The sequence below is a fragment of the Perca fluviatilis genome, chromosome 20 (assembly GCF_010015445.1).
Source record: "Perca fluviatilis chromosome 20, GENO_Pfluv_1.0, whole genome shotgun sequence".
Lineage (NCBI taxonomy): Eukaryota > Metazoa > Chordata > Actinopteri > Perciformes > Percidae > Perca > Perca fluviatilis.
The window spans coordinates 990864-1005327 of record NC_053131.1 but is presented as its reverse complement, the minus strand read 5'-3'; the positions used below and the strand labels follow the sequence as shown (position 1 = coordinate 1005327).

The 14464-nt window shown below is 44.1% G+C and overlaps 1 protein-coding gene across 1 annotated transcript; it reads right to left on the bottom strand.

The window, feature by feature from the left end:
• Nucleotides 1-3903: 3903 nt before the first annotated feature.
• Nucleotides 3904-8707, bottom strand: LOC120548863. The gene is made up of 9 exons (XM_039785381.1): nucleotides 8318-8707; nucleotides 7735-8210; nucleotides 7277-7595; nucleotides 6292-7093; nucleotides 5976-6164; nucleotides 5615-5771; nucleotides 5175-5511; nucleotides 4970-5074; nucleotides 3904-4860 (listed from the first exon to the last, which is right to left on the bottom strand). The coding sequence occupies exons 1-9, from the start codon at nucleotides 8330-8332 to the stop codon at nucleotides 3904-3906; spliced, it is 3357 nt and encodes a 1118-aa protein (XP_039641315.1). The 5' UTR covers nucleotides 8333-8707.
• Nucleotides 8708-14464: the final 5757 nt, after the last annotated feature.

Sequence of the window (14464 nt, the reverse complement as noted above, 5' to 3'; positions counted from 1 at the left end):
TTTTCAACTACTCTCACTACTTAAACTTATTTTTACGGTTTTAGCTATTCATCCAGTTTAGCTTTTAGCAATTCAGCTATTCATGTTTTATTTTGTAAACACACACATGCACGCACGCAAACACACACACACATATACACACACACAGACACACAAACAGACACATAAACACACACACACACACACACAAACACACACACACAAAGACAGACACACATGCAAACACACACACAAACACACACACACAACACACACACACTACCTAAAACACACACACACACTCCCACCCCCACACACACACACAAACACACTCCCCAAATACACAACACATCGCTCGCCGTGACACACACCACACTCTCTCTTCTCATTCTCTTCTGCTCTCCTTTCTTCTCTCTTTCTCCCTCTCTTTCCTCTTTCTTTCCTTGTTCAGCCCCATTCTTTTCACCTAATATATTTCCACATCTCATCTCAGCTAGATTGATGCTTTTTCGTTCTATGCAGTATATATCTGATAATAATGAAAATATTTCTTCTGCTCTCAGTGTCTGAAGTGTTGGCGGTACTACAGGAGACATATTAGGACAGGTGCTATCGCTTAGATCAAAGAGATGTTTATAAACATTGCCCAGGCCCTTAGTAACCATGACAACACTTTCACAGACAGTCTACTGATTACCCAGGCTTGCTGTAAGACCAACTAACTAGACTAACTATGATCATCAGTCTATATCATTTTATGCTCCACTTCTGTCTGTCTGTCTGAAAATCTGGGGAAAATCTGCTCAGTTTTGTGATACGCCCTTTTACTTTTGGCTGGTTGAGCTTCCAAATGACAAGATGTCCATTTCGTTTCTCCATTTGCTTCAATGATCAAACTCCTGGATATTTCCCAGCGAAACACTGAACAAACCACTTTTTGAAATCGCTGATATGACCACATTTTTACGCTTATCCATATAAATTTTATAACCATACGCTCACAAAGGCCTTGTGGTGCCAGGGATCACGTCATTTGACTGATAGCAGTTATGGTGTTGCCACAGTGAGGCTTTTGTTTGAGAGCTTGCTCTCAGGGACTCTGAATAGCTGCAGCACAGCACAGTGGTCTTCCACTTCTCTCTGAATGTCTTCTCTCTCCCCCTCTCTTTGTCTGTTTCTCTCTCTTTTCTCTCTCCATCCCTCCTTCTCCCTCTCTCTCTGTCCTCTCTCCATCCCTCCCTCTCTCTCTCTGTCTCTCTCTTTCCCTCTTTCTCCATCCCGCTTTCTCCTCCCTCTCTCTCTTCTTTTTCTTTCTCTCTCTCCCTGTTTCTCTCTCTTTTTTCTCTCTGTCCTCTCCATCCCTCCTCCTCCTTCTCCTCCCTCTCTGTCCTCTCCATCCCTCCTTCCTCCTCCATCTCCTCTCTCTCTCTCTCTCTCTTTTTCTCTCTCTCTCCTTCTCTCTCATCCCGCCTTCTCCCTCCCTCTCTCCCCTGTTCCTCTCTCTCTTTTCTCTCTCTCTCCTTCTTTCTCCATCCCTCCTCCCTCCCTCTCTTACTTTCTTTAACTTATTGAACCAATTTCCACTTTTTTCAACTATTCTTCAGCTTCAGCTAAAGACTCTCACAATGTTCTACATATTTTGTCATTTTTCAGCTTTTAAAGCCAACTTTTTAACGATTTCCACTTTTTCAACTATTCTCACTATTTCAACTTCTTCTTACAGATTTCAGCTATTCAACCAGTTAGCTTTAGCAGTTCAGCTATTCAGCATTCTTAACGCATTTTCCGGAGGAAATGCATTTTCTATGAATGCTGTTCACACATTCACCTATTGTTATTCGGTTCTTTATTTTTAACTTTAATTTTATTATTCCGTACGTTTTTGGCTCTCTGTAACTTCTGCATACTTTCACCTATTTAAACCATTCAACTTTTCAAATGTTCAGCTCTTTCAGCTAATGATGGGACTTCTTCAACTTTTTTTCTACTATTTATACTTTTTAAAATTTTAAGCTTTTTAACACTTTTTTTTAACATTAAAGTCAATGAGAGCAGGGTTCAACCCTTAAAATCTTCTTCTGCTTCCAAAATGTATCTCCTCCTACATTCTTCCACCTACAGACGTGATTCAAACTTTAAAATGTTCACAAAATATTCAGCTATCTGGGTGTACTCAGTGTTTTGATATCTTTTACAGTTTTTGTGAAAAATCTGTTAGTTTAGTGATTATTTCAGGAAATTTTATCGATAAACAGGGTGTGTAGCTAAGGATGACATCACAGCAGTGAAGCAAAAATTATACCCTAAACCCACCACATACAGTTTAAGTTTAGTGATTATTTCAGGAAATTTTATCGATTAAACAGGGTGTGTATTGCGTTTGCTAGAGTGGATGACATCACAGCTAGAGGGTGAAGCTTGAGAAAAATTATCTTAGTTCCTTGTCTGTAAACTGCTCTCACCCCACAATATCTACTTGTCATACACAATTTATACATCAAAACGTAGGTATTTTTGTCTAGTTTCAGAAAATCTGCTCAGTTTATTGATACGTCTCATACTTTTGGCTCAGCGAGCTTCCAAATGACGAGATAAACAAATTTCTGTCCATCCGCTCCAATGATAAAAGGCGTCCATATTTTCCAGCGAAGAGCAGAACGAACCACTTTTTTAAATCGCTGACATGCCCACATTTTTATGTTTATCCATATAAATTTTATACCGATACGTTCACAAAGGCCGTGTGCCTCTAACGGTCAAGTCGCTGTTTCGATAGCATTTACTGTTGTGGATTTATTAAGGCTTGTTTGAAGGGTTCTCTCACACTGTCTCTCACTCATTAGGTGTGGCGATTAATGATCAAAGGGAGGCTTTATAAATAACGAAGGACCATTGCTTGCCTCATCTAAAGATAGCCCAGTGGTTATGCTGCAGTCCACAAGCTGGGGAACAATAGTCTGTCAGGGGGGGAAGAAAGGAAAAGGAGGGGGGAAAAAGGGGAAGAAAAAAGGAAAGAAGAAAAGAGGGAAAAAGAGAAGAAAAGAAGAAAAAAGGAAAGAATTTGAAGGCATGAAGGTATTTCAGCCCCCCATGAACACTTAAAGAATTTTTTTGATGTTTTTAAATTGTTTGGGCAAGCCGCGGGTGGGATTCGAACCGTCAAACTGTGGAACTTTAAGTCTACCACCAGTCTAGACGTTTTACTGCCCTCTACGGTTTGTTAAAAGGAACAGTTATTTTGTATTTTGTTATATAGTCCAATACAGGGCAGATATTCCATCAGTTTCTTTATTTTAGTCCTGTTATCCAGGTTAAAAACAGTTTATTGCCTTATTTGGAAATCAATCCCAGAATTGGGGGTATCCCTCAGTTATAAAGCTGGGCTGGGGTATAAATACAATAAATTATAAATGCAAATAAATCATTCTTGTGAAGTTCTTCCCTACATCTTACATAAAGGCTTCGTTTTGATCTATTATCCATTATTTACTCATATAATATAATCTAGTGATAATATTTGTGAGTGCATGTTTATATAGAATACATTGACAAATTAATGACATTAATTTCAATGTAATGAAGAAGCCTACTTGTCAAATACGTTAAATAAACTATGCAGCTATTAAAAGCAAATAGTTGTTTTTATCCAAATATAGGTCACAATAAATATAAATTTGGTTTTACATCTAAAAATTAAAAGTAAAATCATGCCATTATTTTTTTAAAGCATCCTTACAGCAGCTTTTTTCACATTTGCCTACAATATATACCCAGCGCTGTAATTAGCAGAAACTAATCATAACACACAAAAAACAGTGAAGCATGTTTTTTTTATTTAACCAAACTTTTATTGTGGGGTAACAATATTAAAAGTATTATAAATATATCATGAACAGGGATATTATAAAATTATTATAAATGTTATCATTTTTTTTTAATGTTCTCCAGCCACTGTTCTTTGGGGACAGTCTCAACTGAAGGGCAGTACACAGTCCCTTTGTACTGGCTGTGTCCTGTCTCAGCTGTCCTGAACTGCCCGCATTTCTTGCACGTGTTGTGCAATACTTTGCGGGTCAGTTTTCGGACTGGAGCAGGAGGAGCAGGAGGAGCTGACATTAGGCTGAAACCCCGGGCCTGTGGGGCAGCCATCAGGACAGGCACCTGTGTACTCATTGGAGCCAGCATCACCAGCTGTGGAGCTGACGTGGGAGGTGGAAGCTGGGGAGGCGCAGCAGGGAAGAGCTGCCGCTGAGTGCGTGGTCTCACAGACACAGGTGTCGCAAATGCATATACGGCCTTCCTCTTAACCTGCGCTTGGCCCACGGTACTGCTGGGCAGGAGGTACTGGTGAGCTGGGCCGGGTTGGGGGGGTGCAGATAGGGGGCGCATATTTGCACTGAGGAGAGGGTCAGCCGCCACAGACAGGCGGCTTGGCAGGTCCAGTCCCTGCTTCACCACTGCGATGTCCTGCCTCTTCACCCTCTTATTGTGCCACTTCACCAGGGTGGTATGGCTCACGTCCACCAGCTGCATGGTGGTCTGCTGCATAACGTCCCCATTGGCCAGAATGCGCTGCCTGATTCGCCTATAGTCCTCCAGGATAAGGTCCCATCTGGATCTCTTCTTGGGACTGCGGTGGATGGCACAGAGCCGGATGAAGATGCTTTCCACCAGGCGGCAGCAATTTGGACATTGGGCAAGCGGGGCAGTGGTGGTAAGCGCATGCCGCTTTACACTCTCCACCCCTGGAGTGAACTCCTGCCTGTTCTTTTGAGTCCTGAACCTCCCTGTGACCAGCCTGGTCTGGTGTCTGGCAGAAAAGACAATCCGCTGCTTGTCAAAGTCTAGCAGGTTCTGCCACAGAATGACAATATCGCTCACCTGAGAAAGACAACATAGAGAGAACAGCACATTAAACAAAAACATTCAAGTGTGGACATGTGTGACAGAGAACAGAGGAGAAATAAACAAGACAATAAAAGTCCCTGACCTGCTGGTTGGTGAGGACTAGTGAGGGCTTGTTGCGCAGCTCCACTAGATATTCTGCCAAGCTGTCCACTCTGTCCATGCCTGGCACACCGGACTCATCCACAGCCTGGTAAAAACAGTGATGAGAATTTTGAGATCAGTGAAGCTGGGACAAAACAAAGTAACAGTGATGTTATTTATTATCAAATAAATATGCTTTTACATACCCAAGATGCTTCCGCAGCCAGGGTGGAGGCAGCAGGCTGGATGGGAGCAGCCAGTGAGGAGGCAGAAGGCATGGAGGATGCAGCAGGCTGGATGGGAGCAGCCATGGTGGAGGCAGCAGGCTGGATGGGAGCAGCCAGGGTGGAGGCAGCAGGCTGGATGGGAGCAGCCATGGTGGAGGCAGCAGGCTGGATGGGGAGCAGCCAGTGAGGAGGCAGCAGGCAGGATAGGAGCAGCCAGTGAGGAGGCAGAAGGCATGGAGGAGGCAGCAGGCTGGATGGGAGCAGCCATGGTGGAGGCAGCAGGCTGGATGGGAGCAGCCATGGTGGAGGCAGCAGGCTGGATGGGAGCAGCCAGTGAGGAGGCAGAAGGCATGGAGGAGGCAGTCAGGGAGGAGCAGATAGGCTGTGTTGAGACGCTAAGATCATCAAGGAGACCTGACACCGTGAGGTCAGGTGGTTGGTCTTCCTCGAAGCCCTCATCCTCTTCCTCGCCCCCATCCACATCCTCCAGCATGTCCTCCGTCTCCTCTGAGTCAGGGCTGACCTGTAAGGGCTGCCCAGTCTGACTTAACAGATAGTCAACACCAAGCAGCTCTCCTATGAAAAAGAACAGATAAACAAGCATGCACACATAATTAATAAGTTAATGGCATGTATCATGTTAAGTACATAGTTTGCTTTTGCCACTGGGAATAAAAAGTCTCACTGAATTTCAGTTTAAACACTTAAAAGCCAACGAACCAAAAATACTAGGTAGACAGTTATCATTACATTAGCATACCGGTGTATTTGGAGGGTGGCCTGAAGTTTGGCACAAATGCCCGGCAAACACCTTCAAGCTGCTGCTGTTGACACACTGGGTCACATCCCCGGAGTAGGTGAGCAAAGATGATGGCCTGCTGGTCACCGCCGCAGTCCCCCGGTCCTGGTTCCACCTGTTCAGGCCTTCCAGGAGGTACAGCTGAAAATTCAGTGCATTTGCACTGGTGCCTGAGAAAACAATAAAATATTAATAGTCCATTAAAAAGGTCTAGCTTTCCAATCTAATGAATGCTTTCATAAAAGAGTATACTGAAGAGTATACTGAGTGTTTATCATACATAAGGGAGACACCAACCTGGAATGAACCTTTTCAGGTGGCAATGAAAAGATTCCAGAGATGTGGACCCTCTGGCACAGCGATACCTGGTTAGGACAACACCCCCCTTCTTGACGGTGCCTGTCTCTGTATAGAGATGCACACCAGGCAGGTCCTGGATGCACTTGACGTGGCGTTGCTGCACACGCCAGATGTGTTCAATGCGCACCTGGTCCAGCAGTGGCACCCCCATAAGGTCTCTCCCGTTTGCCCCTCCCAGTTCCTGCAGCAGCCGCTCAATGAGGCTGATGGTGGCCTCCTCGCCGCGTGTCCTCCTGCGACAGTACTGGCTCAGCTCATTCTTAGTGATCCTGGCATCCACCGCAGGATCACTCAAGGCTGGCACACCCTCCTGCCTGAGCTGCTCTTTCTTTGCCCGCCGCAACAGAGAGAGGTCCCCTGCGTCCCACTCAAATATGCAGGCAGAGAGACAGCCCATGAAGGTGGGGTAGAGGGGATGAGCGTCAGTGGTACATCCGACGGCCAGCCTCCGCATGAAGTGCCAGATGTCCAGCCGTATGTGAAGGTCTGGCCACTCCCCAAACCTGGTCTGCAGCTTGCTGGACCCCTCACTGATGCAGCAGCCACAGTCCACATACAGCAGCACTGGGGGTGCTATAGCTGCCTGGCGGTACCGCTCCATCACCCCTGCCACCATCCTGTCCAATCCTGGCCCCTCCTGCACTGTCACCACACTGGTCACGATCTGGCCAACCTCGTTCCCAATGGAGGTGACCCAGAGACCAGTCCCCTTGGCGTGACCAGCCAGCTTCTTTGTGATCTGTAATTTGACAATAGTGATGTTAAAAAAATCTGTAATTTACAGCAGCAAGTGTATATATGTTAATTACACTGTACACATTTAAATTACGTACCAATGTGATATTATGATTGACAATAGCATTAATGTGTATTATGGCATATTTTAAGCACATGGATATCTATTACACAGATAATTTATTACCTGTTTGGTTGAGTCCATCTTTAAGATGGAGCCAAATGTGGAGGTGATGCTGGCCTTGATATGGTCCAATCGGGAGAGGATGTCCCTGCCATAAACGGACAGCAGCCAGCGACTGGTGGGCACATCAATGGGCTCAGGGGGCTCCTGGCACACCACTGGGAAGAGGCTTGGCCGATCAACAAAGTCAGCACACTCTCCAAAATAGTGTGCCAACCTGTTCAGCCATTCCTCCCCATGGTTTTCCTTAAGCTGCTTTACCAGACGTGCTGGACTGTTGCCCAGAGTCCGGTCACGAATGACACGGATGTCACAGGCATACCTGAAATGTAGCTGTGATTAGTTACACATTAATAGAAGGGTCATTATAGTCGTGTAAAAGCTATCGCACACAGCCGGCGATGCGACGCGACAGTTGCTGTATTACACGCGACAAATTTTTTCAAAACTGTTTTACTCACTTGCGGGTCAGGATCAGCCGGAACATGTTCTGGTGCGGCAGGTCAAGCTGGTTGCGGACAGTCTGAGAGGTAGACAGGTAGTTAAGAGAGCACACAGTGCACCTGAGTGTCTCTGTCACCATCAGGTAATACCTGTCAATGTCCAGGACCTTCCGAGCTCTCTTGTGGACACCGTAGCCCGTCAGCTGCTTCCCACACTCAGGGCAGTTTACCCTCACCTTCCACAGGTGGTAGGGCATCCACACCATCAGCCGATGGGTAAAAAAGCGATCTGGTGTTGGTGTCTGGTGATATATGAGAGCTGGGACAGGGGGTTCGTACCACAGCTTCAAATCTTGTCGCAGTTTGCCAGAGTGGAAAATGGCGTTAGAAATCCACCTCTGGTCTTGGATGGGGATGTTTTTCCGCATCTCTGCTGGCAACCAGAAAGAACATGCAGCCCCAGCACTGGCCAGCTGAACTCCTCCAGGTTCATCCTGTTTAGAAGACAACAACAAATTATTAATGTATGGAATAAATAAAGGCTACACTAAGCATAACTTACACAACAGGCAGGCCAATGAACAGACAATGCTGTACTTACACAGGCTTCTGCCATGCTGGTGTTCACAGCATGGCTCGGAGTCCTCACAGAGGATGGAGAGGGGCTGGGGGTCCTCCCAGAAGACGGGGCATGGCTCGGGGTCCTCACAGAGGATGGAGAGGGGCTGGGGGTCCTCACAGAGGATGGAGAGGGGCTGGGGGTCCTCCCAGAAGACGGGGCATGGCTGGGGGTCCTCCCAGAGGATGGAGAGGGGCTGGGGGTCCTCACAGAGGATGGAGAGGGGCTGGGAGTCCTCACAGGGGAGGAAGAGGGGCTGGGGCTCCTCCTAGCCACTAAATTAGGCTTTAGTGTGGCAGACTGTGACCCACCAAAGCGTGATTTAGTGAACTGAAAAGACAAACAATATTAATTTGATAATGTTAACAATACAAAAGCACTATTAATTAAATATGAGTTATTTAATATAATTTTCACCATTGACAAAGTTGGAGGGGGCGCCAGAAAGATGGTGGCACAGCAGCCGGCGTGCACCAGGGTCGGAGACCAGAGCTGCAGACTGCGAGGGCTGCGGCAGGAGGCTGAGTGGTGGGCTGCTAAATCAACAGCATTTTGATGTAACAACTACAGCATTGCAGCAGACATGAGATGTAAGATTAATCATAATGACACATCATTTTAAAACAGATCACCTTAGCACCGTGAAATCCACAATTACAGGCCACTGACCCACCAAACAGAGTGGTCTGTCCACGGGCCTGCATGGGGCATTTCTCAATCTGAAACAATCATAAACCTGTTTAGCCTGGGGTATACAGTCTTACTATCGCATGGTATATTTTTCAAGTGATCATTATATAATGCTATATTTTACCTTCTGATAGAGGTCATGCCACTTCCGCTGCTTAGGGGCTGGTCTGTTGCCTCCAGAAGGCCAAACCCCTGAGCTGGCATATGCCCTCAGCCTTGCCATCCACTCTCCTTCCCCCATGGACTTGTGGCTTTTAGGCTTATTGCTCATCTAAAGGCAACATGAATATGGACAACAATATACAATGAGCATTCTCTGGACAATACACTGTGACACTGCAGCACAAACACACACCTAATATGACAGCATGAAAGCTGCATTATCAAATCAATTTAAGTTACAGTAATGTAGCTAATGTTGGGTGTATGATCAGACTTTTTAAATGGGTAGCAATCTACCTAGATGATTAGCAAAGACTAGGCTATGTCATAGTAAGTTAGTTACATATGATTTTCTATTCATAGTAATATTGAAGGTATTATATGTAGCAAACTAGCCATAATATAGTAGTTAACCTACAGCTTGCAATATACCCAGGTGCAGGTGGTTAGCTAAGAACAGTTATATCATAGTAGTAGTAACATGGCTTTTTCTACTCATATTAATATTGAGCCTATTAACGTTACATTTATCGATAGTAACCTTAACGTTAGTTTGTTTACATTTCACATGAGACACGAACGACCCATATTTGATAGCGCTAGCTACAGTTAGCATTGGCGATTGTTAGCTATGACGCTACGGCCATATAACATAATGTAACACGTAGCAAAATGATCAGATAACTTCGTGTGAAGGATTGAAATAAACTGTATATGTGCCTATTTAAGAAGGAAACACATATTTAAATGGTAACTTGCCATTAAATTGAATGATATCCTATCGCTCGCTGACAGCTTCAGTGCGTTGACGGCAAACCGTTACTAGGCACGCTGGGGACGGGACGCGAGCCGTCATGTACGTGATTACGGCATTCAATCTACATTGGAAAGAAGCGTTATGATTTGCTACGTCCAATGTCACCCCGCTATGTGATTGGACGCGGGGGAATCTCACATTGGAAATGAACGAACGTGATTAGCTGTTTGGAACAGACGATCTTGAGCCAGGTAGGACTTTGGTGTGGAGGACCAGGGTTCGAATCCTGCTGTGGTACATCAATCAATGTGTCCCAGTGTAGGATGTTGTTATACTTTTTCAACCACTCTCGCTACTTCAACTTATTCTTACGTATTTAAGCTATTCATCCAGTTTAGTAGACACACACACAAAGACACACACAGACACACACCTATACACACACACACGCAAAGACACACACACACAGACACACACCTATACACACACACGCACAGACACACACACAGATACACACACACACACAGACAGACAGACACACACAGATACACACACACACACAGACAGACAGACAGACACACAGATACACACACACAGACAGACAGACAGACACACACCTACACACACACACACACACAGACACACACCTATACACACACACACACACACACACACACACACACAGACAGACACACACACACACACACACACACACACACACACAAAGACACACAGAGACACAGACACACAAACACACACACAGACAGACACACAGACACACACACACGCAAACACACACAGATACACACACACACACAAGCACACACAGACAGACACACACCTACACACACACACACACGCACACACAAAGACACACACAGAGACACAGACACACAAACACACACACAGACAGACACACAGACACACACACACGCAAGCACACACAGATACACACACACACGCAAGCACACACAGACAGACACACACCTACACACACACACACACGCACACACAAAGACACACACAGAGACACACACACAAACACACACACAGACAGACACACAGACACACAAACACACACACGCAAGCACACACAGACACACACACACATGCAGACATACACAGACACACATACACAAAGCATGTTTATAAACACGTCACAGACACTTAGTAGCCATGACAACCCTTTCACAGACAGTCAAACTTTAAGCCTTTTTAGTCAATTTTAGTCAAAGTTGCTCTCTTTCTAATTTTTTCTATCTTTCCTCTCTTTTTTCTCTCTTTCCTCTTTCCTCTCTCTCTCCTCTTTATTCTTTCTCTCCTCTCTTTATTCTCTTTCTCTCCTCTCTCTTCTCTTCTCTCCTGCTCTTCTTTCTTCTCTCTTTCTCTCCTTGTCTCTTTCCTCTCTTTCTTCTTGTTTAGCCCCAGTTTTTTCACCTAATATATTTCACATCTCATCTCAGCTAGATTGATGCTTTTTCGTTCTATGCAGTGATTATATCTGATAATAATAAAAATATTTCTTCTTTCAGCCTTTTCAACTTTCATCTTTAACAGTATTACAGTATTAATTTGTTTCATATTTCTGCATATGAGAGTCATTATCAGTTAGAAAATCTACTCACACCTCACAATGTTCTACACATTTTGTCATTATCCAACATTTAAAGCAAACAGTTCAGTTTAGCATAAAGTTTTAACTTTTTAATGAAATTCATACTTTAATTAAAACGATTTCGGCTTTTTCAACTATTTTGACTACTTCAACTTCTTACAGATTTAAGCTATTCGACCAGTTTAGCTTTAGCAATTCAGCTGTTCAGCATTCCCACGCATTTTCTGCAGGAAATGCATTTTCTTTAGTCATCTATTGTTATTCTTCTTTATTTATTAATTTTAACTTTATTCCGTGACGTTTTTGGCTCTCTGTAACTTCTGCATACTTTCAGCTATTTAAACCATTCAACTTTTCAAATGTTCAGCTCTTTCAGCTAATGATGGGACTTCTTCAACTTTTTTTCTACTATTTATACTTTTTAAAATTTTTAAGCTTTTTAACACTTTTTTTTACATTGAAGTCAATGAGAGCAGACTTTCAACCCCTTAAAATCTTCTTCTGCTCCCAAAATGTTTCAACTCCTCTTCATACTTTCACCTACAGACTGCGCAAACAAACTTTAAAATGTTCACAAAATATTCAGCTATCCGGGGTCTACTTTTCAGTTTGATATCTTTTACAGTTTTTGTGAAAAAGCTGTTTAAGTTTAGTGATTATTTCAGGAAATTTTATCGATTAAACAGGGTGTGTATTGCTGCTGCTTAGAGTGGATGACATCACAGCACAGAGGGTGAAGCTTCGAAAAAATTATCTTAGTTCCTTGTCTGTAAACTGCTCTCACGCCCACAATATCTACTTGTCATACACAATTTATACATCAAAACGTAGGTATTTTTGTCTAGTTTCAGAAAATCTTGCTCGGTTAAGCAATATGTCTTATACTTTTGGCTGCGGGAAGCTTCCAAATGACGAGATCAACAAATTTCTCCTCAATCCGGCGCAATGATAAAAGGCGGCCCATATTTTCCAGCGAAGAGCAGAACGAACCACTTTTTAAATCGCTGACATGCCCACATTTTTATGTTTATCCATATAAATTTTATACCGATACCGTTCATTAAAGCAGCGCGGTGCCTCTAACGGTCAAGTCGCTGTTTCGATAGCATTTACTGTTGTGGATTTATTAAGGCTTGTTTGAAGGGTTCTCTCACACTGTCTCTCACCCATTAGGTGTGGCGATTAATGATCAAAGGGAGGCTTTATAAATAAAGAAGGACCACTGCTTGCCTCATCTAAAGATAGTCCAGTGGTTATGTTGCAGGACTTTGGTGTGTGGAGGACCAGGGTTCAATCCTGCTGTGGTATATCAATCAATGTGTCCCAGTGTAGGATGTTGTTATACTTTTTTCAACCACTTTGCACTTCAACTTATTCTTACGTATTTTAAGCTATTCATCCAGTTTAGCAGACACACACACAAAGACACACAGAGACACACACCTATACACACACACACAAGCAAGACACCACACACAGCACACACCTATACACACACACACGCGCACACACACACAGATACACACACACACACAGACAGCACACACAGATACACACACACACACAGACAGACGACACACACGATACCACGACAGACAGGACACACACCTACACACACACACACACAGACACACACCTATACACACACACACGCAACACACACACACACACACACACAGACAGACCCAACACACACACACACACACACACACACAGACACACAGAGACACAGACACAAACACACACACACAAAGACACACAGACACACAGACACACAAACACACACACACGCAAGCACACACAGACAGACACACACCTACACACACACACACACACAGACACACACCTATACACACACAGAGACACAGACACACACATAGATACACACACAAACACAGACAGACAGACACACACAGATACACACACACACAGACAGACACACACACACAGACAGACACACACCTACACACACACACAGACACACACCTATACACACACACACGCACAGACACACACATAGATACACACACACACACAGACAGACAGACACACACAGATACACACACACAAAGACAGACACACACACACACACACACAGACAGACACACACACACACACACACACACAGACACACACCTATACACACACACACACACACACAGACAGACAGACACACACCTACACACACACACACTCGCACACACAAAGACACACAGAGACACAAACACACAAACACACACACAGACACACACACACACGCAAGCACACACAGACACACACACACACGCAAGCACACACAGACAGACACACACCTACACACACACACACACACGCACACACAAAGACACACACAGAGACACACAAACACACACACGCAAGCACACACAGACACACACACACACATGCAGACATACACAGACACACATACACAAAGCATGTTTATAAACACGTCACAGACACTTAGTAGCCATGACAACCCTTTCACAGACAGTCAAACTTTAAGCCTTTTTAGTCAATTTTAGTCAAAGTTGCTCTCTTTCTAATTTTTTCTATCTTTCCTCTCTTTTTTCTCTCCTCTCTTCCTCCTTTTCCCTCCTCTCTCTCCTCTTTATTCTTCTCTCCTCTCTTATTCCTCTTTCCCTCTCCTCTCTCTCTCTCTTCTCTTCTCCTGCTCTTCTTTTTTCTCTTTCTCTCCTTTGTCTCTTTCCTCTCTTTCTTCCTTGTTTAGCCCCAGTTTTTTCCACCTAATATATTTCACACTCTCATCTCAGCTAGATTGATGCTTTTTCGTTCTATGCAGTGATTATATCTGATAATAATAAAAATTCTTCCTCTTTCAGCCTTTTCTAACTTTCATCTTTAACAGTATTACAGTATTAATTTGTTTCATATTTCTGCATATGTG

Coding starts and splice junctions, on each gene's coding strand:
- LOC120548863 (XM_039785381.1), bottom strand. Junction 7,596..7,734: donor CGGCTGATCCTGACCCGCAA/GTGAGTAAAACA, acceptor GCTACATTTCAG/GTATGCCTGTGACATCCGTG. Junction 7,094..7,276: donor AGATGGACTCAACCAAACAG/GTAATAAATTAT, acceptor GTCAAATTACAG/ATCACAAAGAAGCTGGCTGG.